This window comes from Cryptomeria japonica, chromosome 3 (genome assembly GCF_030272615.1).
Source record: "Cryptomeria japonica chromosome 3, Sugi_1.0, whole genome shotgun sequence".
Taxonomy (NCBI): domain Eukaryota; kingdom Viridiplantae; phylum Streptophyta; class Pinopsida; order Cupressales; family Cupressaceae; genus Cryptomeria; species Cryptomeria japonica.
Window position 1 is genome coordinate 560,358,381 of NC_081407.1, and position 25,570 is coordinate 560,383,950.

The 25,570-nt window shown below is 38.1% G+C and overlaps 1 protein-coding gene across 2 annotated transcripts in view; it reads left to right on the top strand.

The window, feature by feature from the left end:
- Nucleotides 1-25,570, top strand: part of LOC131029908 (uncharacterized) — a 296,098-nt gene that overhangs the window by 132,019 nt on the left and 138,509 nt on the right. For both annotated transcript variants that reach the window (XM_057960581.2, XM_057960583.2), the window contains one exon: nucleotides 13,375-13,444. In XM_057960581.2, coding sequence (XP_057816564.2) covers nucleotides 13,375-13,444 — 70 coding nt within the window. The remainder of the gene's footprint in view (nucleotides 1-13,374; nucleotides 13,445-25,570) is intronic.

Consider the following 25,570-nt stretch of genomic DNA (forward strand, 5'->3'; position numbering starts at 1 on the left):
GATATTACAATTAAGTATGAACTTGGCAAATTAAATAAACATGAGTACCTTAAAAATAATTAACGAGTCTTGTTGCTGCTACTTCAAAATCACCAACAAACGCTCATACAAAGAACACTACAGGTCTGTCATGATTTTGCAGTCACACCACAATCCATATTCAACAAAACCAAGTCTTTTATACTCAGAAAATTAACTCAGAAGTTTGCCCCAGCAAACTGAGAGGAATAAATGAACAGGGGCGATTCACCAAAGAAATTCCAGTCACTTCTTTTACCCTTCAAACTGATCCAAATCTGTTACGAACCCTTAGATGCTTCCAAAAGCTGATTTTATAGCCTTAAAACACAGGAAAATACCTCACAAATTCCCACGTGCCAATACCCAGGTTGGGTGCTGCCTACAAGGGGCAACATGAACTAGAAAAATAAATGCCAAACCAAAACCCACATATTATATATGCATCCTCATCACCTAGCCATAAGAAAATCTTTGAGACAATACCCCGAATAATATGTCTTATTTTTGGAGATATGAGCAAAAATGTGAATCTTAAGGTAGCTGGAATGGTATGGCCAGCACTGGAAAATGTCTCCAAAAACTCGTGAAACTCGAACAACACTTAGAAAAACCATAAATCACACCAAAAATAGGATACTCAAATCAATATACTTTATAAATCTTCACCTTCATTAAACCCTTATCACCAAACTTCAAGCAAACACTGAAAACTCTATCTAAAAAGCAACAACCAGACAGGGTGGATCTTGCACCATCGAAACCAGATCAACTATATAGCGTTTTTGTCCTCAACAATCTCTTAAAGAACTTTCCAAGTTGATTTCAACAACATCTTGTTATGTGTGCACAAGTAGAATGAGAGAATGAGAGCCCAAATCCTAATATATAGACTTGGAGGGAGAAATTAGGGAAAATTCAAATATAATATTCTTTTGGAAAAGGCTCCCATATAACTTTCAAAAACAACTTATGTCTCCCATATCCTAGGCGTCCCAATTGGAGGCATACTTAATGAAATATTTATTAAGTTAAATATTAAAAAGTCACTTTCAAAAACTTAAGTGAAAATATTAAAATAATTTCCATCACCTTATGGAAACTTGCTAAGGACCAAAAATAGAGAATTGAACATATTGGAGCCAACCAAAGCTAATAGATGATGATTGATGCCGACACGAGCATCTACTATAAATGGTAGTGTTCTTCAAGAACCAAAGAGAAAAACCCAAAAAGATCGATGCCATGAAACCACTTACTATAAATAGTAGTGGTCTATAAGGACTGAAGAGAACAAACCTAAAAGTATTAGTGCCATACAAACACTTACTATATATAGTAGTGTTCTGCAAAGACCAAAGGGAACAAACTCAATAAAACCTATAAAGATTGGTGCCATGCAAGCACTTACCATAAATGGCAGTGTTCTCTAAAGACCAAAGAGAACAAACCTGAAAAAACCCAGAAAGATTTACTATAAATAGCAATTGTTGTTGAAATCCATTGAAATTGAGAATTAAGCTCACCAAGAACACTCGAACCCTCCTATTGCATTAGGAAACGTACGAAAAACCTTGAAAACTGGCTAATGCTTGTAGAATAAGATGGTGTAAAAATGGGGACCAAAGGAAGCCATATGCTGCAGATATGTGGGCATGGGATACATGGAATGAATGAATAAAAAAAAAAGATAAATAAAGTGAATTACCTCAAGTTTGGAGTTTGCAACATATAAATATTCTTGGAATTTGAGTAGCAATACAAATAGAAATTAAACAGAGCTTCAACCCTTCACTTGCAATCCAGCTTCAACCCAGTTTCAACCAATTTAAAAATTTGAGAGAGTGGGTTTTAAGAGCCTCTTTTTATTTCCATAAAAGAAAGCATGGATAGTGATAACAAAATCTCTCCTTTCTTTTTTGTTTGCTCTTTTTCTCATTTCTAATTCTTTTTCTCTATTTACTGTTTTCGGTTTTTTTTTCTTTTCATAAATTACATTTTGCAGTAACAGCCAAATTAAGCAAATGAAGCATTTCAAATTAATTATTTTTTAGGAAATTTAAATATTTTAATGAACTTTCCTAACCAAAAAAAATATTTTTTGATTGACAGTTAACCAATCACAATAAATTTAATATACTTTCTAATTTGTGTTACCTGGGGACGTGTCCTCGGTATTTTTTTCAGGTGTCCCCATCCCAGGGACGTCCCAAGGATAGAGGGACTCCTAGGGGACGTCCCCATAAATTCTGCATATTGACAATGAATTTTGACAATGAATTCTATAAGCAATTTGACTTTGACTCTCAATTTAACACAAATTTGGCATAAGAACTCTGCTAGTTCTTATATGTTAAGGTTCTATAATGTATATGTGCATGCTTTATCCATGTTTTCATATGAATATTTTAAATTTCCCTATATATTTTAATTTTTCCTATTTTTATATAGCCGTCCCCTTTGCTGTCCCCTAGCCGTCCCCAAAATTGGCAAAAAAATTCACCATCCCGGAAACGCGTACCCCCATCCCCTGCCGTCCCCATCCTGGAAACTCGGGGTAACATAGCTTCTAATGCATTTAACTTAGCATTTTACCTCTCTGCCAAATTTTTGATTTCACATAAGTATCTACTACCCATAGTTACGAGACTTGGACTCCCCTCAGACTTGACAAGCATGTTTTGGACTTTGACTTTGACTCGGAGACAAAAATTGGCAAAAAAATCGGTAAATTGAAAAAACCGAGAAATTTAGAGATTTTTAAGCATTTAAAACTTGTTTCATGCACCCTTTATTAAATAAACCTTAAAGACACAATAATATCATCAAATAGAAGCTAATTTGATCACATACGCAAGTATACATCGAACACAAGTATAAACAAAAATTGTAGCTAAAGGAAATATCACACTTAGATGTATAAATATTGTCATATGTATACAAGTGATGAAACTCATGGAATATGAAATCCATGGTATCAAATGTTCCACACAAATATCAAAACAATAACTAGAAGTCTATGGCTTAGAGGAGCCTGCATCTTTCCTACAAAGGCCTCTAAGGTAGATCTTGGATGTTGTAGCAGCCATAATCTTTGCCTTTGTCTTCATGCCAATAGCACCAACATCAACAGTGTCTGCTTGTGCTCTATCCTCTTTTGCCATGGCTATAGCCTCAGCCTCTCTATTTGCTTGGTCAATGCAATTGAGGTCCTCATCACTAAGATAGGATCTTCAACCTCAGTGATCCACTCAGATTGTGGATCGACCTTCTCTAGCGTGATGGGGGTGGAGTCAGTATGAAGATTAAGGTTGTAGTGAACATAGACTAGATCATTCGACCTCTCCACTAACAATCTATTGCGCTTCTTGGAGTGTATGTGCTCAAACATATTACAATTGCCTTGACAACCCGAAGCACTACATGGTTGGCTCAATATTCGATCACAATCCTCCGAAAATTTAGTACATTAGCACCAAACATTCCCCACCATCTATCTGAGATGAGAAAAAGGAAAAATCGATCTCATTATCCAACTTTAAGTTTTAGCATTTAATAATAATCATAGAAACGGGACTCGGACTCGGTGCAGACTCGGCAAGGCTGACCCGAATCAGAACTTGGTGAAAAAATCGTAAGGTCTCGGTAGGACTCGGCAAAAAACCAGTTTCTAGTGAGTCATGCCTAGAGCAAGTTTCTGGAAAGTTCTGAATCCTTGAGACTTGGCTAGGGTCACTTGGCTGAGGACTTACTAGGACTCGGAGAGTCCTGGCGAGTCCTGAAACTATGATAATAATATAAAATGAGGAAAAATTAATTACATTTTAAAACCTAAATTATGCCCTTAAATATATTTTTATGTGCCTCCAATGTCATTCCATTTTCTTTGCACATGTGACGAGGAAAGAGGTCTCCTTGTGTATGACTAAAGGTCTTGATCTTGTGGACTTTCTTTGTTGTAACACTAGGCAACATCTGCTCTATCAATGGGTAGAGCCCATTTCAAACCTACTCATCCAACTTGAAATTTAGGTGGTATTGGAATGCCAGATTGAGGAAATAAAGGACCGCTTGTAGGGGCCTGTGAAGTTGGAGGTGCCATCGCCTATCAGTGATACCTAAATGGGATGATACTTACCCTTAACGCCTGCATAGATGGATCTAATGGCCTCCTTGGCCCTATCCATGCCTTATTATATGTAATGTCCCCTTTTTGGGATGATATGGTTTATGATTGGATTAGCCTATTATTGGCCCTCGTAGGCTAAGATCGACAATTAGAGGGTCCTAGTTGGCAGTGCAGGGGGCTTATTCCCATTCCGAAGGTCAGAAGTGTTCAGGATTGCTCTTCGTTTGACCCTGTTTCACACACTTGCTATTTATAGTAAGTTAGTATTTGATTGAGAGGTGTTAAAGTGGATCAGATATATATATAGGTAATTTTAAATTATAATATAGTACTTATTCACAAAGATGTCAACTACTGTACGTGCAACAATATATCTGCTGTATGTTATTTCAACAATTTTGATTTCTCTTGTTATCACATCAATCTTGCCTTTCACTTCCACGGCTGTCACCTTTTTCTGATTGTCGATCTGCTATGTCTTAATTGCCTCCACTTCTATTTATGGCATATTACTTATATGCAACAGTGATCCACAAAGGAGTCGCGACTCCTTGTGGAACCGACATGTTCCTCAAGGAGTCGCGACTCCTATGTGGAGTCATGTCGGCACTTATTGACAATGCAATAACCACGATAATCTCGTTGGGTTTGTCATAACAAATAATTGGTCAACCAAACCGATGTGATTGCTTACAATAAATCGGTAATTGCAAAATGAAATAATATAATTAATATTATGAATAATTAGTAACTCAAGGTTGTTACTAATTATTCATAATGTTGATTATAATATTAACCAGAATATTAACCGATCAATCTATATGTGATCAGAATAATAAGGATAGATATATGGATAAATACAAGACAAATGTCTAAGGCCGTAAGGCCAATTAGACATTTGGTTTATCCGACTGATGCTATCCATTTTAACAAGAGGGACCATTACTATTTTTAGTAAGGCAGTTGGATGCATAGTGGGAACAATGGTTGACCTCTAGGTTCAGATGGGACATAGAGATAATGAGTAATCAATGAGATATTAAAATTATGATGGCATTTAATGATATTATTTGTTAATGATTATATTATAAAGTTATTATTTATTTTTATAAAATGTCATTAAGAGTGGGGCCACTATAGCATTAAATGACTTTATGATATGATGACTTAAGGGGGGAGGGGGTTAAAGAGTATTTAAGTTGTTTTTATAAAGTGACTTTATAAAATGACATATAAAGCCTCATTCCATGGGGACACGTCCCCCCCCTTTTTGGGCGCGTCCCCCCGTCAGAAACGTCTTGGGGACAGAGGGACGGGGACGCGACGTCCCCCGCCGTCCTGCCACCACCACCCAAGCACCGTCGGGACGCGGAGACGTCCCCGCTTCCCCGCGTCTCCCAGGGAGACGGGGAGACGTGGAGACGTCTCCCTAAAATGACATATAAAGCCTCATTCCACGGGGACAGGGAGATGCGGGGAAGCGGGGACGTCTCCCTAAAATGACATATAAAGCCTCATTCCACGGGGACACGTCCCCCCCCTTTTTGGGCACGTCCCCCCGTCAGAAACGTCTCGGGGACAGGGGGGCGGGGACGCGACGTCCCCCGCTGTCCCGCCACCGCCACCCAAGCGCCCCCGAGACGTCCCCGCGTCCCCGCGTCTCCCAGGGAGACGGGGAGATGTGGAGACGTCTCCTTGGGAGACGTCTGGGCGTCTCCCAAAGAGACATAGAGACGCCTCCACGTCTCCTTGGGAGACGTTTGGGCGTCTCCCCGTCCTTCGAGAGACGTCTGCACGTCTCTCGAAGGACGGGGAGACGCCCAAACGTCTCCTGTCGCCCCCACGTATATGCAATATTTAATATTAAAATTTAAAAAAAAAGTGACTTTTTAAGTTTTTTGAGGGTTAAGGGGTAACTCTAATTGGACGTGGGCCAAAAGAAAAATAACACCCGACGCCTTTAGAAAATAATAAAAGTATTTTTGGCCTTGCAGGGCGCTGCCCCTCGACCCCGCCCTGTATCGCGACAGGGAACGCGCAAGGGGCGATGCCCCTTGACCCCAACTTGGGGGTGCTGCCCCCAAACCCCCGTTGAAAAATATAGGGGGAAACCACTCCGATAGAAGTAGGGAAAATCTAACCTCTGAGTCTGATTAGGCTCCATATAACAACACAACTTAGAAATCTTGGTATTCAGATTTAGTATTTCAAATTTCCTATAGTCTCATTTGAAATATAATTCTTACACTGTAATACTGTCATACATCTTTTCAAAACTAGTTTTTCAAGTACTATATGTATATGTATAACTATATCAGCACCACCACCCCGCCACTCCCCCACTGCCGTCCCCCCGCCGTCCCCAAACTTAGGCCCTTGGTCCCCCCCGTCCCGGAAACGCGTCCCCGCATCCCCCCCGTCCCCCCCGTCCCCAACGCCCGTGGAACACTGATATAAAATCACTTTAATTAATAAAGCTCTCCAGCTTGTTCGAGAAGCTACTTCATAAGGAGGAATTAAAGGTAAAGGAGGATTTATCAATTATCCCACATTGAGTGTGGAGATTGATTTGGAGTTTGAGGAGTCTTTATAAACAAACCTTGTCTTCCTTCAAGAGCATGTTATGCAATTATTTCATTGAAGCTATTTCTTCATTGTTGCTAGAAATCAGTGACTGGATTGTTCTAAGGATGAAATCCCATAGGAAGCTGAAGGTTGGACGCAAACCCAGACCTTCTTGTGAGTAGATTTATTTCAGAGTCTACCATTGAAATCAATGTTTAAGTTAGATTCTTGAATAGCAGAAATTGCAAACCCTAGAAGAGCAGGTACCATTCAAGAGGAGACATCCATTCTGATTTCCACAGTTGAATGAATGATTGAAGAAGCAAATCTTTGCTACAGGCAGACTTCCCAATGATCGAACTGGGCTGTAATGGAAGGTTTTGAGCCATATTTCTGATCGCTTTCTGAGAATATCCAAGCACCAGGTCTGAAAGTGACTGTCGACAGCAACTAGAGCACCCCACGTCTTATGCTGTAAGCTGGAACACTCTTAATTTGGCACCCCTAAAATTACCAGTTGACATAGTAAGGATTGTGTATGTTTTGTCAAGTGTTCCCTTTTAATTCTGTAGCAGCAAATACTTCATTGTCTCTGGATTGTATGCGAATTGTATGACAAAATGTCACTGTGAAGTCTAGTACACTTTCAGAATACATGGCAGCCAAGTGTTTGTTGACTGATACAAAAGACATTGATTTGGTGAAGTTTAGCACGCATGCTAAGTGTTGACTGATACAAAAGACATTAATACCTAGTTGCTGTAAGTGCATATTGGTTTTCCTAGGATGCATGGAAAGTGTTTGACAATATGCCAACTAGCTGTACAAGTTAATTTCAGTCACTTATGTGCATGTGAAAGGTCAAGAACAGTTAGCACAGTTAGCACATCATTTCTATTACATTAATAATCCATCTTGCATCATTAGAAGCATTCAAAAACATCGTTTGCAGCATACAAACTCATAGCAAGGTAAACCGAAGCCCTAATCAACAAGATCAGACTTGTGTGCAAAGTGTTTGACGATATTCCTTGAGCCTCTAATTAGTAAATTTGGATTAGAGTTAGCAAGGGATACTACATTATATGTAGCCAGTTGCAAGCTTCTCCCCATCAACAACTTGTAGGAGAACTACCAAAGGCTTAGTGAATTTCAATTATTGTGAAACAAAAATAAGGAAATAAGCAAAAATATGAATAAAAATTAAAACATAATGTAGAAGTAGATTTTCATTTACCTTCACAATCTCTGTAGTAGGTACCCAAAAGATTGGCTCTTTAAACATTCAATTTGCCACATCAACCACTGCAGTGGTCTTAGCATAGGATGAGAAAGTCCACTCCTCTCTAACAAACATGTGCCTCAAAGCTCTCTTTGACCGAAGTAAGGATTTTTATGTGATGAAATTTGTAGCAAATCTTGTTTTGCCAAGATAAGCCAACTCTTTTTGCCTTGTGTATTGCCTCATTAGGTTGAGGACCCATGCGTCATTGTATACAAATTTACAAATATTTTGGTTGAATCAACACATTTTTTGATCCATGGAAGCTTGCCAAAATCCTCCAATATGAGGTCAAGCCAATGGGCAGCACATGGAGTCCAAAATAATGTCAGGTGCCTCTCCATCAATAGTCTACCTTCAGCAACATAATTTGCTGCATTAGCCATCACCACTTGCACCACATTCTCCTCACCCACCTTCGATAGGACTTCCTCTAAAGCCTCACAAAGGTATGTGGTATTTTTTGCATGTCCTGAAGCATCAGTTGATTTGATGAATATGGTGCCACTTGAAAAAGAAACAAAATCAATCATTCAATAAAGCATAAATTAAAAATATTAATTACTAAATCAATGCATTGAGAAGTACAATCGCTTGAGGAAGAAACAAGAAAATTCAGCAGTATCCTATTTCTTCTTTTAGTCCAACCATCAGTCATGATGGTGCAACCCTTCTTCCATCATATCAACCATTGCTCCTCTATTGTGACTTTTACATCAGCCACCTTTTGTGTCAATATTGGGCCCTTTATGTCATCTTCACTAGGGGTTTAGAAGCCCACCCCACAAATAGTAATGGAATCAACCATATCTTGCCAATAAGGAGACTCAATACATGTCACAAATAAATAAAATAAAATAAGTATTGTAAAATAGAGAGTTTAAATTTGAATTCGATATACCTCTAAATATAAAAATTAAAGAGTCGAAGAATCAAACTATAAATTTTGAAACAGAAAAACAAAAAGGAATTATCTGACTGCATGGAATGGTGCAATAGTACCAAAAGTCTACAATTGCACATCTAGCTGCACCATGTACGTCCTTGTTCCAACCCATGCTCTCAATTGACTATTAGGAACCGAGTAGTGTCAGGTAAAAAATTGAATCCATCCTAGATTTACGAATTCTAGGCCCAAGGCTAACATTGGCATTGGCACTGGCACTAGCACTAGTAGTAGCACCAACACCCACACCAACAAGGCAACTAACACCAACAACACCACCAGCATTAGCACTGCCACTACTAGACCCAACACCTAAAGGACGGAATGGAGGCATGGAAGAAGACTCTCCACTACCATCAATGCCTACCATCTCCTCTCTTTGCCTCTTTTTCATTTCTTTTTGTATCTTTAATTTTGTTCTAATTGCACTTGCACCTCACAAATAACCTTAGCAGGTGCTTGTTGGCATGGCACAACATCATGGGCAGTTATGTGTGCAAGATGGTATTCCGATCCATTAATGCCTCCATGATGAAGTTCAACATGTTTCCAACATGGTTCCCTTCTAATTGGGGTTTTGGATATAGTGAAGGAGATGATTTGAAAAGCTCATGGCTGCTGCAATGACATATAAATACATAGAAAATAACATTTACAAAGTGTGATTTATAATTATTAAACTAATACAAAAAATGTAAGGTTTGCAACAATAAAATTAGTTTTTTTTAAACAAAAAACACCTAGGGTTTGTTAAAAAAAAATCAAACAAGTGTGTGTGTGTGCAGAAGGTCATTTAACCTATGGCATTTCTACTTCAAAGTTTGAGGATAGCTTTGCTCATATAGTTTGGAGATGAATCGATTTTGATGACATTATTCAATCAAATTAAGTACAGTGGATGAGAAGATGCTAGATACACAATAGTTGATTGAAGTAGCGGAACAGAGATGGTGACTTTGGAATGATTGACATTTAACAAAAATCAACTTGAGCATGTGAAAACTAGTTATGATAGACAGAGATCAATCCAAGGAAACTAGTATTATTGTGGTTCAGATTGTCAAAAATACATGTCATATAAATTGGAGTGGTCATGCTTGAAGCTTAGATGGAAAAGTAGTTAAGTAGAGAGTTGATAATTCCTAGTTGAAATTTAATAAATCTAGTGAAAGCTAGGACACTTTATAGAGATGGGTGAAGTGAAAGAGAAACAAAAAGAGGCAGATTGAGCACCCAAAAGATAATGGTTGTATTTTAAGTTTCTTGCAGAATATTATTAAAATAATGAAATATGGAGATGAGAAGCAATCCCATATGTATCAGAGAAATATCTTCAGTTTTAACATAGATGCTATGGCAAGATCGTTTTATGATATTGTACAGGACAACTTTATAGATTATGATCAGCATGGTTTGGTGTCATCAATTACAATACTTCTATTCATTATGTTCTTGTTTTGTGGACCTTATTACCTAATTTTTTTGGAATGATGTTAGGACACGTGTCTCTTTTCTTAGGTAACGAGTGCCCATGTAGGATTCTAGGATAACAGAACACCCTGGGATACTTTATGCAGCTTTCTTGTATAACAAAAACAATGAATTGGTAAATGGAAAAACAATCACCTTTGTGGAATGCTTGCATAAAGGGTTCCCATAAACCTAATTGGTGTTTCTCTTGATGATTACCTTAAAAACAAGCATTTAATTTTATTATTTACAAGTTCATTCTCTTTTCCACTCTAATCAGCAGCGGGTTGTACAGGATTGAGTTCTCTATGTATTATTTCTGTTGTTTAAAACTTCATTAACTTAATAGATGTATTCTCCTCTATTGTCTTTAATAAGCACCTTTATCTTGCAACCCTTGTAACTTTCTGCCAAAAATTTGAATTCATTTCAAGAATCAATATTTCTGATTCCAAAATACGTCCCATATATTCTTTGAACACATATCATTGAAACTCATAAGATGAAAACCAACTCAAATGGATCTGGCTTGCATTACTGTGTACAAGATCCGAAACATCTGACCACTCTCTGGTCTTCTTGAAGCTTTGAGCTAGCTGCATCCCTTCAAGACAAGATTCACAAATTTCTTTTTCCCATTACATCTCTGGCAATCCTTTAACCAGTCTCCTTGCTAGATAACTATTATACTAGAATTTCATATAACTAAATTTACAATGCCACAAAACATGAAGATTTGTGAGTTAGTATGACAATTTTTCGATTCTCTGTGGTGCAAGAAAACTTGCACATACATCTTTCATGTGTTCTAGTAGAATCGTTGACTCCATTTCTATCCTTGATAAATACATATCTTTCTGAAACTCAATCTTGAAGCCTTACCTTCTAATATTAGTTTTTATGCAGCTGCCAATAATAAATCAAAATAACAAGTTGCCATTTGTCTATTGTGTAAAACTAGTTATGATCTCAAAACATAATCTCATATGACTTATTTATTCATAAATATTCCAATGGCTATCATAGCAGAATTTCTTATTTTTTTCTTGTGTCACTAGATGCCTCATTGACCCCTTTAATGTTTTTATGCATGCTGAATTTGTGGCATAATATTGTCTGTTACTTACAAAGGTAGAAATAGGATCATAAATGCATTCTAGCTCTTGTGCTTATAATTACTTGCCATTCTACCATATTTGGTGTGACCAAAATGGTATTCATCTGTTGCTCCTAGGAACTGAATGAGTTCATTCAATTTGTACAAATCAGGGAAAATAATACTTCGCAAAATTTCCCATTGCCTATCATCTGTCATGTTCCCCTTCCCATTGAGCTGGAAAATAAATATTAAAATATTGTAAGTATTATAAATTTATGTAGCCAAAAGAGAAAAGAAACAAAAAAGAGATGATTGCTTGATATATCTGATATAATATTAAAATATTGAGCCAAAATGGTGGTTGCCCTAGAGTCACCACCCTTGTGAGAAAAGGAGATTATAAAACAAAGTAGTCAGCAAAACTGGCTATTTATCTTTCGTTTTCAGGATTCTCATTTTGAGCACTTGTGTGCACTCAATCCAAAGGATGAAAACCCGAAGGATGCTCCTTTTTGTTCAGCATAGTAGTTCAGTTAAATAGCCAAGTCTGGCACCTTTGTAGTTCAACACAACTGCAAAGAAAGGCTTACCGGGCATGAATAAAAGGACTGCAGATCACAGCATATACCAGCAGCAACTTAGGTAGTTCTCAGAACAGAATGCCTGCAAGATAGGGTAAACAAAGGGAACATTATTACACTGCATGACACAGAACCTTTTGTAGCTGAATGAGGCTGGATTGTCATATTTTCATTATGAGAATTGTTTAAGTTGTTAATCTCCCTCTAAATTCAGACTGGCAATAAGCTCCCATGTTGTAAGAGGAGTAAGAATTTCTTCAAAAAAGTGCTGTTTCTGGAATTTGTTGAGCTGTTATATATATTAGGCTTAGCAGATAAGTTATAAATTATTTTTAATAAAAAATCATTGTGTTTGTAAGGGGACATGACATTATCTCACCACAATTCCACTTTTGTAAACAAAATATTGCCCTAAATTCTATCCTCTATCATGTAAAATTGTCAATATGATAAGTAAAATTAATTTAATAATTTATGTTCTTTTCCTTCCTAGTTGTTGTCTGTTAGTGTAGCTTCTCTAATTGATTTTCACACCTCATCGATTTTCTCCTATTGTAAGACTCTTTGACAAGTTGAGGATAATTCTACAAGAGATTGTTACTTTATCTGAACTGGAAGAAAGCTATTTCGTTAGCTACCTTTTCTTCATGCTCTTTACACAACCTATGCACCAAGATTTTGTGACAACCAATTTAGTAACAATTATGATTGACAACAAGCCTGTACAATAATACTGCATATATGATTGTGTTACATCTTAAATTAAACCATTAAAAAATTAATATGTAACCCTTTAAATGTGCATGCAGCTGTTGTGTTAGTGTTGTATCTTGTGGGAGTCAATTCTCTTGTTTTTATTCATTCCTTAAATCTATGCTTCCTAGTGTTGTTTTATTAATGATTGTATCTTATTACATGATTCTGGGCGTGTCAACTCATTCCAGAAAGGAAGCCTTGGCATTAAGTATATCTTGTTGCTTATTTCATATTTTTTCATGTTTCTATGCTCAGTGATCTTAGTTTGAGGTAACATATTCATTGATTTTCGATTTATAAGATGAAGAGGATGAACATCAGAGGTTTTGAACCATTGACATCAATTAGTTAATGCAAAGTGAATGGTAGGAAGACAAGTTATGCTACATTCCTGATTAAATACCCCTAATATGGGTAGCTGGTGTTCTACATTAAATTCATATTTTAATTTTCTAGAATTCTTGAATATCAGCATTCTCTAGTGGATTTAATGAGAAAATTTTAAGTTGTGTTCGTTTTCTTTTGTAGGAAACCAGGCAACACAAATGTAGTGGCTGGGATGATCAAAGCACTTGGGCAAGTGGTTACTAATGTGCAGGTAGAGTTATATATTGCTATCAATTTTTCAAGAATGTTATGTCTTTTAGTTTTTATTTTATTGTTTCTTTAGATTAGAATTTCGCCCCATCAATAAATATGATAATTAAATAGTGGAAGCCATCTCAAGCATTTCACTAAATCTTTGAGGGGTTTTACAAGTCAAAGCTTTATTAATTACATTATCAGTTAATCCCAGATAATTGGATAAATGATATTGATACCTTGGATAAAAAAGTTAAGGTGTTTGATCCTCCTACGGGTTTGGTTAAGGTGAATATAGATGGGTCTTTAGGGTAATCCTGTCGTTCAGGTATATTTATTTCCCCCAAAATCCCATGCCCAGGTAGGGATATGTCTGCCATGTAGGCACCCACTCCTAGAAGGTCACTCTATTTAATATTTTAAGACAACACCTTATACCCCCTAGACACCAATATAAAGTCACTTTATTTAATTTAACTTTAATACATTAAAGTAATTTAAAATAATACCTCTGGACATCATTAATCGCCAAATTATCATTATCCAATGCAATCACTGACTAACCCAAAGTAGTACCACTACCAACTGACCAAGTTGGTGTTTGAAACCCCTCTAGAAAGTTTTGTAATGCAAATCTTAACAAACCGAGCTCAAAGCAACACCAATTATGCTGGATTAGTTGGACTGAGCAGTCAGCAAAATCCCAAGAGTTCCCTAACCCTAGCTTATTAGCCTACGGGAATCCGCTGGATAGGCTAACGGTCATCAAAGTTGTCAGTTGTAATGTCCCCTAGTGGGAGAGCTACCAATTTACCGATAATTAACATATATTATTATACATTACTATGCTTTAATTCATATTCCTTAAATTATTGTCTGAATTAGTATTTATATATATATGTGTGTGTATATATTTATATATATATAGGTTCTATTCATTGATTATTATTCCAAATAGAATGCAGGCCTAAATCACAAACATTAAAACATGATGTGGCATACTGCTATGCAGCAACCGTAGTTGGCTGCCACTGATCCAATTCGATCTTTCTTTCTTAATTGTTGACCCTTGCAATCAAGGTTCCATCTCATGTATATAGTTATTCACTTGCAACAGATCTAGCCAAGTAGGCAATTTCTTCAATGTGCAGATCCCGTTAAGGATAATAGAAAATAAGTTTTTCTAATCCCCTTTTTTATATCCTCCTCACATCACCTTGGTTCCATTCCCATTTATATCTTGAGCCATACCCTTTTGTATGGGTGCTTGATTTAAGAGGCGTGCCTTTTATTAATTGCTGCTTTACTTTAATGAAGATAATAACTAAAACCAAATTGAGCTTTTAACTTCTAGTAGATATCATTACGAAGATCGTATTGGCTCAGAGACACGATTAGAGGAGTCTATGAAAATCCTCAAGATTAACATTGACTAGCAAATATTATGCCTTAACCATATTGTCGGTTATAGGGGCAACGACTAAAATACTACCATATGGGATTGAGAACGCATGACAGGAATTAACTAAGGCAACGGGTGGATCAGCGCTAGCAAGGAGAGAACTATATAACGGAATTCAATCAGCCTCCGGTATTTAATATATCGATTTCATAGAAGACAACAAATAATATCGATGACAGATGGAAAACGATTAGTTGGGAACGCAAACTCTATACCACCATTAATTAAAGAGAATATAGGTGTATGGAAAGTGATTATAATTGTTATCGTTGGGTTATAATAACAAAGACAGTGGTGACAATAACAAATTGGAATCTATTATTTGAGCATCTGCCTATTTGCAGATCAAGACATACAATTCAATCATCGACATGGAATATAATATACCTCTTTGTGGTTCCGCTCTATGTTAAGTGAATTGCCTTCAACATTATTGGTTGCATACTTTCTTAGAAAGATGAGAGATTGTAATATTTGTTTATAATTTATGTAATATAATATTAATTTAATTTCAAATAAAATAAATAAATAATAATTCGTTGATAAATATTAATAATAATAATTGTTTCATTTAGGTTATATATATCAATCAAGGAGGGGACATGACATCGGTGCTTAAGAAGGCGGCATTACAAAGTGTCCCACGCTAGAGATCATTTCCATTGTGTTGTTGGAATGTTATACTAGTTCCAACAAGGTGCAATTTCATGTGACAATAGTACCCAAGGCTCAATTAACTATGTTTAAAAACCACAAATTCCATATTTCATTTAAAGCCCCAAAATTATCATTCATAAGCAATTACTAATTTTGCTTCCAAGTGACAAATGCATGCATGTGTAGTCTTAACTCCTACCTTTGAGTTTAATTTATAACACATAGTGATGATTCTAATCTCAATTATAGCATCGTTAATAACATTACATATAATTGATGATTTCATTTCAAGTTGAAAGCAAGCTACATCTACACAATTAGGAATCATGACTTAGCGCATCATATGATCCCATTTCAAATTACATTACCTTGTCAATGCAAATGGCGATAATTGGAAGAATACAATATGATACCCGTTGATTTGTTATTTATGCACTATGAAACACAAATTAAAATACTAAGTATTCTATCCTCTCTTGAACAAAATCCTCCCAAGAGCTAAACTGCATGATCAAATGGAATGACTCCAAGGTTCCAAATGTTAGGTTTTGTTGTGCTCTTGGATAGACTCAGTGGTTGTGATGTGATTTTGCTGGAATCACAAAGGGGACTTATGTTGAACCTGAATGTTTGAATGCGTCTGGAATGTGAAATTTACTTGATTTAAAAAAAAAGACAAAAGAGATAGGGTTTGGGAATCTAATTTAATCCTAGAATGTAAGAGACTATGAATGACTTAGTGAAATTCAACTAGACTTTGTTTTGCCATCCAAAGCAACAACTCCACAAAGTTTTCTGCGATCTTGTAAGGAGAGAAAAATGATGTTCAAATTATTACCAACGGCATAGACACCATCAATGCAATGCATATCAATGAGTAAGTAGCAATCAAAGTTAAGCTCATGAAGAGAGTTCAGTTGACCAGGCAAGATACTTCACAATCAGCGAAATACTAGTAATATGTTATGAACATAAGAATTTCACCATTAGTCATCCACAATAGCTTCCATTCATCTAATTAACACCATCTAACACGAGGATGTAACAAAAAACCATGCATTTATGTAGAAGAAACAACACATTCCAGCATAAATTCAATGAAAACGATGTTTATCTACAAGCTTGACAACAATTTCTGCCTTCTCCTCCTACTCTACTCTACTTCTAACTTGTTGCTCTTGATCTCCTAACTATTGAACTATTAACCCTTTTAAATGAGAAAACTGAGCCTTATATGGATAGCTCTTTACAATGAGTAGCTCAGATTGATTGACAATCAATGGCCAAGATCGAAAGATGAAAACCCTAATTAGGGTTAGTTACGCCTATTACATAGCATTTAATGCTTGACCAATGATAAAATTACATTTTACAGGACACATGTCCTCCCTTGAAATTCGACCAATAGATGATGAGGGTAGGTACATCGAACTTTGTGCCCACATGTGGTGGTTATCTGCCTCGTTGGATGAGTTAGGTGCATTGAACCTAGACACCTTGAATTAGAATGATGTGTGAAGGTGAGTTGGTGATGATTGGGTGCTACCTCAACTTTCCCATCTTGTAACTCATCACAAGTGTTTACTTTTTCATGATGTTGATTTTGATCTTGCGAAGATGAATCTTCATTCTTCCCCTGCAATGTTGATGAGTCTCCCTTCATGATTTTGGTAGACTCTGTCATGCTTGATTCGCCTCCATCTCTCATGCTGATGATTTTCATGCTAACTTCCATATGTCAAACCTTCAATTCTCAGTCTGCTATTATTCGGATCAGGTCTGATAAAGTCATTGCAATCTGCTTCAAAGCTTGGTAAGAATGCCTTCCTAGCTCATATAAGTCAGACCTCCCTAGTTTGCTTCAGTAGTATAATAAAAAATTTGCCTTATAGATTGATGGAATTAGAACCCTAGCTCTGCAAGTAAAATTTGTCTCAGAACTGCTGGTCTGATAATGAATTGGCATCACTGTTGTCCTGTAATTTCAATTAGGTCTGATCTGCTTTGATCTGCCTGAGTCTTTCATTTCATCCTTTCATCCTTGTGTCGAACCTGAAAAGAAGACACTTTAAATTAAGAAGAATCAATTGAAACGTAACTTACACAACATTAATCACTTTATCAATCTGGAAATGAATTATCTCTTGGTACCGCTGACTTGAAATCTGATATTCATCACCCTCAATCAGATCTTGAAAGATAACACTTGGTGAAATTTACATCAACATGACTGAGATTATCTTCAAAATAGGTCTGATTTTTAAGTCAACTTTCAGGTCTGAAACTTGCTTTACTCTTGGGCATGGATTTGGAGGGTCATTGAGACTAACATATGTAGGTCAGACTTTTCACCTCTTACTGGAAGTCACCCTCAAGAAGGATGCAGATTTAGGGTCCAACTGGCAGTGATCGTGGATTTGAGGTCAAACTGGAAGTAAGCAAAGTGATCAGACCTTTTGCCTCCAATTTGAAGTCACCAAGGAAGTTCGTGGATTTGGAGTGCAACTTGTAGTGCTATCAAGTAGGTCAGGTTTTTCATCATCAACTGAAAATGACAAGCAAGTCAGGGTTTTGAGTAGGCACTGGCAATGCCTTGTTCGTGGTTTTAGCCCTCGAGTGGAAGTGAAGGCTTCCAACCTTTGTCCTCTACATCCTGTCAACATCTTTGATCTCTCATTTGATCATTTCCTGAAATTGCTCTCTCCTTTACACCCTAGGCCGGACTTTTCAAGGCCAATTGGAAGTACTATTGGCATGGTCGGAGTTTGAAGTCCTACTGACAGTGGTTGCAGATTTGTGGGTCCATTGGCAGTGGTCGTGGTTTTCACCCCTCACTGGAAGTCTTCTTTGAATGCCGTGAATTTTTCCTTCATGTGGAAGTGGGCGTTCATTTAGCCTTGAATTGGATGTTAAGCAATAAGTTCAGGCTTTTTGACTCCAACTGGTAGTCATCTTCAAGAAATTCGGGCTGATTGACTCCAACTGGCAATGTTTATGAGCTGATCGGTTTTTGAAGCACTACCGGAAGTAACTTGGAGCAGGTCAGGGTTTTGACCTTGCATTGGAAATGCCACAAGAAGGTCGTGGGTTTTGAAGGCAAGTCGAAGTGACCCTAAGATATCAATATAGTTTGCTCAATGAACCATTCAAGGTGCTTCCACTCTTATTTAGCTGACTTTACCAGTCTCAAGCAAAATTTTCCCTCATGTCCTAAGTATTCAGCTTCACCAAGAATTGATCTCAGCAAAAGGAAGGCATATGCATCTAAGGTGGGCTCTTGGTAGCCAAATGGCAGTAGTCTAAGACAGATCGGCTTTTGAGATACCACTGGAAGTGTTATAAAGGCAGGTCAGACTTTAAGGGTCAATTGGAAGTGAACATCCAACAGGTCGGAGATTTGGGGAGCAAGTGGAAGCAACCTTAAAGCATGAGTATAATTCGCTTATAAAGACTTTCTACTCATTCTTAGCAGATTCCACTCATCTCAAACATCATTAACTCTCAAAACATCAAACATTTACCCCTCAAGAAGCATTCAACTCACCAAGCATAAGGACCTATTCAGTGTGATCGGACTTATGACATGCAACGGGAAGTTCTTAGTGAGGCTGGTTAGAGATTTGGACATGCACTGGAAGTGACAATGAAGTAAGGCGTGGATTTGAGGGGTCACTGGAAGTGACCAGATTTGCTCCATTTTGCTACTTACTAACTCACTTCATCCATTTCAAGGCTTCTCCACTCATCTTATAAAAGTAACCTCAAGGCTTCTTCATCATTGCTTATGCCTTGACTACCTTCTCATCAAACATTCCACTTCTCCATAAGACTCAAAATTCCATTTCTGATTTTGAAGGCACATGATGCTGATGATCAAATGAAATGATCATCTTAAATCGTTCATTTCCTAAGGTCTTGAGAGCTAGTTGACTCAAGTACAACTTACAAAGAGAGACATGACTTGATCACTTCTTGACAACCTAGGGCACTGCACCTCGTCAAGTAAAAGAGTAATAGCTAGAGACACTACTAGACGACCAAACTAAAACAACTAACCTAGAAAACAAAAAAAGTGCGGTTCCCTATTTGCAATGGGGCGATGTGTGAAAACGTCACAACAACACCTTTATCCCAAATGTGGAAAGTTTACATTAGTCTACAAAGTTCATTCATTGCTTTTATACAAGTTGAATTATAGAGTGATGGAATTCGTAATTTATATATTTCCCAATATGTATCAATGAAGGTCTAAAACATTATAGTCATTAAGAAAAGTTTATATACTATCCGACCCATATTTGTTGATTTGATTGGCCCCAATGGTGCTCAACACCACCCAACCACCATTGATGAATGCTAAAATTCCAATCACCATTGATGAATGCTTAAAGTTTCTTTGATTTCCAAAATGTAAATTTTCAAAAAAAAAAGAAAGAAAAAAAACAAAAAAATACCCTGAGCATATCAAAGAAATTTTACACTTTTCATGTCACTATAATATCATTTATATTTATTAGAATAATATCTTTCTCTGTGTTTTGATTGATTGAAAAACAGGTTTTAAGGACCCGAAACCATTACATCATAGTAAGAAAGAAAGCAGAGAAAATAAGAGTCCACATACAGAGCGACTGGCCAAAAGGCCAGCAAACAGAAAGAACAGCTAAACAACAAAAAACAGCAAAGAAACCAAGGAGACACTACATAGCAATTTTCTTAAGCAGATCCTCTGCCTTTATCACCAGCTCATCATAGGTCGCCCTGACTGCTTTCAGCTCCTCCAGGTCCTTAGTCACTTTCTTTTCCTTCCTCTTCCCACGGGTGCGGGTTCTGGGACCTTGGGCTTCCCCTGTTCCTTCAACGTCCAGGTCAATTTCCTGGATTTCCTTTTCGTCATCTAGCTTGCTGATGAGGGTATGGGTGTTGTTGGCCAAGATTTTCAGAATGCTGAGGCTCTGCTCCGCAATGTTCTTAAGGCACTCCTTGATCTTTTCCACTTTGGCGACTGTGTCCGAGAGCGTTTTTTCACTAGTTTCCGCCAGGGTTTTTCTTTCCTGTATCTCCTTTTCAATCTTCTCAAACCTGGGATTAAAGGCATCTCTGATGTCTTCCGCTTTAGCAATAGTGTTCTTAAGATCCTCGATATAATCGGCCATAGTGTTCCCCTCTCCAATGTTAATGGTCTCCAGGATCAGGACTCTGTTGCAAAGTTTTTTGTACTCATCCGCAGTTTTCTTATACCCATCAATAAGCCATTCTATAGTTTTCATAAAACCATTCAAGGCCTCGAGAGGAGGGCCAGAAGAGGGAGTCACTTTTCCAGGGGTTATCTGTTCGTTTTTAGGGATATGGAGGGCGGAAATAGTGTCGGCGGCCCTGAGAGTCTCCTCCATTGTCTCCATATCCAGGCTGTGCTCAGCTTCCAGGGTCCTAGTTTGCTTGTCATCTTCCGGTTCCTTGCCAGTCTCCTCCGGATCTTTGCCAGTCTCCTCCGTTTTCTTATGCTTCTTCCGGGTCTGGGCTTGGTTCTTACTTTTTTTCTTCAGCAACCCCTTAGGGTTCTTCTTCTCTTCAGGAAAATCAGAGTACTCTTCTTCCGAAGAGATACTAATCAAGGGTTTGCTTTGAGGTTTTTTGCTCTTAGAAGAAGAGGGTCTTGATTTCCTCTTCTTACTACTCTCATACTCTGAGTCATCAGAGCTATCCTCATTATCAGTCGAGGAATCATTGTCTGATTCCTCTTCCTCCGAGAAATCAGAATCAGACATATCTTCTTTCGAGTCCACAGAGAGCTGCATCCAGTTGATTTGACTAGCCTTTAAATGGTCATAAATGAGGACCATAAGTCCCTGGTGCATTGCAGTATCACCCCGAGGATTTTCTTTGTAGGCTTTTAGGGAGGCATTCATAGAGCAAAGCAAGAAGTAAGGGAAATTCACCTTATCATTATGCCTAAAATGGTTTAACAGGACAAAATGATACCCATAGACTTTCGTAAACCTACCATCTAGAGTTATATACTGCATTAAAACAAAGAGAATTTCCCGCCAGGGTTTTGCAAAAGCCCTAGGCGGGTAATAGGTTTTACTCAACTTTACTAGTCTTTTCTTCTCTCTCTGTGACCGGGTCCTTTCAATGGCTTCCCTGCTGACCTTCCTGTCTCTGTAGAAGTTGCAGCCCTCCCTATTGAGACCCGTAGCTTTAGCTATTAAATCTTCGTCAATTTCCACCAGTTGGTCGCCCATTTTAAGCATACCCTTCTTCCAATTTTTGTAGAAGAAGCTAGTGATCATTCCATCACGGCCGTGGAGTCTCTTTATAAAGCTCGAAAGACCACCCTTCTGCAAAATTTCCCACACCTCTTCTTTCGGTTTCCACTCCTTGCAACTGCTTGGCTCATATTGTCTCCTATTTCCGCCCATGGTGTCATTTCTCACAGCCAAATTTTGAAAATTACAGAACTGGTAAAATAGAGAGGTTTTTGGAGCTAAAACAAATACCTAGAAAGCGTGTGTGGCATTAATGATCTGATAGATTATAAAACACGTTTTGCTGGCTTTGATATTAAAATGAGTAATTACCTCATTATAGAAGTAACTTGAAGTGCTTACTTCAGTACTTATCATAATTGCCCTGTCAATCAAGAGTCTTTGGGGTACTTCGATATCTTTCATCAATTATGATTTGTCTGACATCTTCAGGGAGACCGCTCTCACCTATCCACGTGGTAATAGTCTCATTCTTAACCGCCACATTTGCAGCCCAATCAGCAGAACAGTTGGCCTCCCGATAGATATGGGATATATGGCATTTTTTGAAGGTTCTAATGATTTCAATAGCAGAAAAAATTATATTGTGAATCGACCAAGAGGGCTTTGAAGTCCCATTGAGGCACTTTATTATATTATTAGAGTCCCCTTCTATCCAAAGATAGGGACAGTTCCATTTTTTGGCTAGGATAATGCCTTGAAGGGCTGCCATAGCTTCCGCTTTATGATTGGTTTGAGTACCAATAGGGACAACAATCATACCTTTGCAAATGCCTCTGTAGTCTCTACGAATAGCTCCACAGCCTGAAGGACCTGGGTTTCCTTTGGCTGCACCATCGAAATTGATTTTGAGCCAGCCTTGGGGAGGGGTTTGCCATTTAGATTCAAGCCTTTTATTGTAGCTGAGATTAGGACCATCAGTGATCTTCATATTCCAAGCTTATAATGGTCATTTAAGTTGTTTCTAACTTCACCTCTAGTTAACGATTGTTTCTTTTAGAAACATCATCTTTGTAACTCTATTTAAAGGAGCTTTGTCTCTTTGATTAATTGAACAACATCGATTCTTTGAAATTCATATGCTTTTGCATTTGTATTATGGTATCAGAGCCTTTGACTATTTTGAAAAAAATTTCAAAATAAAAATTCGTAAGAAATTTTTAATGTTTTTCTTTTTGAAAATTTTTCAGTCTTGTTCAAAATTTTTGTTCCTGGTCTGTGCGAAGAAAAACCCACGTGTGTCTCTAAGCACAGTTTTGTTCATTGGGATTTCTGCTAGGCTTGTGTTTGAAGGCCAAGGTCTCCTGCGACTGCATCTTTGGACTGGGCGTTTTTTTGTTCCATTTGTTTTCACGCCTGTCGGTTTTCTTCTTTCCGCAACGCTTGTTTCTCTTTGCACTTGACCTCGTCTGTCTTTGAAACCCGCGAAGCTTCCTGCCCACGTTTCTTTGTGCCGACGTCTTCTGATCCGCGTGGAGGCTCCCATTTGTGCTGTGACGAAAGTCTATTTTTTTTTTTCTTGCGACCATATCTCACGCGCGACGCTTGTGTCTATTTTCGCGACGTTTGTGATGGTCCCTCTTTGCAATCTTTGACTTCTATAGTTCATTCATGGCCGCCTAGGGCTTCTGCGATTTTCGACTAGGGTTTTTGACCTTTCAGTTCAAGTTGAAAATTTATTCTGAGTGCAAATTCTTGGTGGGTTTTTCGAGAGCTTTTCTGGGATGGTCTTAGATTTTTCTGGGTGCCTCGTTTTCCATGCCTCGAATTTTGTGCTAGTAATTTGCCTTGGAATTTGTGCCTGTACTTGTCTCAATGCATTGAACTTCGTACCTCGGGTTTTGTGTATTCAACATCTTTTCAGTACCTCATTTTTTCGTGCTTGGAAAAAGGTGGGCATTGATGTTTGTTTCGGTTTTTAATATTTTTTTACCTGAAAAAAAATTAAACTGATGGGTTTTAATTTTTTTTCCCTTAAAAAATTTGTGGGTTTTAATAATTTTTTTTTCAAAAATTATTTGTAGGTTTTTAAATAGTCCCTAAAAAAAAATCATGGGAGGGTTTATGATTTTTTCCTCAAAAACTGTACTTTGTTGCAGTTTGTTTTTAGTCGCACCTGGAGTTGTTGTGCGAACATCTACACTAGTCTCTTGTTTGCAGTCTATTTTTCGAGCATCTTGCTCATCTGCAATAGTTTGGAGGGTTTGCCAATTTTTTCCTCAAAATCGTGATAGCTGTTCTTGGTGTGTCTCTGGTTATAGGGAGGGACATGTTGTGACCTTTTTCACACATTGCCCCATTGCAAATGGGGACCCTCTCTTTTCCTGCTTTCTAGGGTTTTGTTAGTGTCCTGTGACCTTTTGCTATAGTTTCCCCAAGCCTTGTCTAGTTCAGAGCATTTCAGGCCCTGACGATTGAAAGTTAGTTTTTGCAAGTTATGTGATTCCGGAATGCGAACACCACTAAAGTGCTTAGAAAGGCCAAAGGACGAAGATCGCAATTGATTTGGACGAATTTGGACAACTTTCTATTTTTAGAAAGTTTGCATTTTTTGCTTTTTTCCTATTTTTTAGGAAGTTTCGTTTTTGGCATTTTTAGCCCAATCCCCGATATGGCTATTTTTAGAAAGTTTTCCCTATTTTTTAGGGATGTTTGCTTTTTTGCTTTTTCGAGATGCAAACCTAGGGTTTACACTTGCACCACTGACCAGCTTTGACTGGAACTCGAAAATTCCAAGTTTTGACCTAAAAAGCTAAATCCCTAGATTTTAGGCTTTTTTGCTTTTTCGGGATGCAAACCTAGGGTTTACACTTGCACCACTGACCAGCTTCGACCGGAACTCGAAAATTCCAAGTTTTGACCTAAAAAGCTAAATCCCTAGATTTTAGGCTTTTTTGCTTTTTCGGGATGCAAACCTAGGGTTTACACTTGCACCAATGACTAGCTTCGACCGGAACTCGAAAACTCCAAGTTTCGACCTAAAAATCTAAATCCCTAGATTTTAGGCTTTTTGCTGCTTCAGACGATCCACCTAAGCATGGATTTCAAATTTCAAGTTAATCTAGTTAAATTTGATTAAGCTGTGAAATTTTGAAATTTCTTTGAAAATTCTTCTAAGTCTGGCTAACAAGGGTTTTGAAGTATTGTTGCAGGTTCAAACTCCACCACGATGCGGGAGACCATGTGTTGAAGACCATCCAAAGTTCGCCATGCATTGGGAGGCCATGTGGGAACACTCTCCAAAGTCCGCCATAGATTAGGAGGCCATGTGGGAGCACTCTCCAAAGTCCGCCATAGATTGGGAGGCCATGTGGGAGCACTCTCCAAAGTCCGCCGTAGATTAGGAGGCCATGTGGGAGCACTCTCCAAAGCATTCTCCAAAGTCCGCCATAGATTGGGAGGCCATGTGGGAGCACTCTCCAAAGTCCGCCAAGGTTGGGAGGCCATGTGGGAGCACTCTCCAAAGTCCGCCAAGGTTGGGAGGCCATGAAGACCAACACTCCAAAGTTCGCCATGTATGTGTAGGGTGCATTGGGGAGACACCACCAAAGTCTGCCATTATGGAGAAGCCAAGTCTGAAGTCCGCCATGCATTGGGAGGCCATGTGGGAGCACTCTCCAAAGTCCGCCATAGATTGGGAGGCCATGTGGGAGCACTCTCCAAAGTCCGCCAAGGTTGGGAGGCCATGTGGGAGCACTCTCCAAAGTCTGCCAAGGTTGGGAGGCCATGAAGACCAACACTCCAAAGTCCGCCA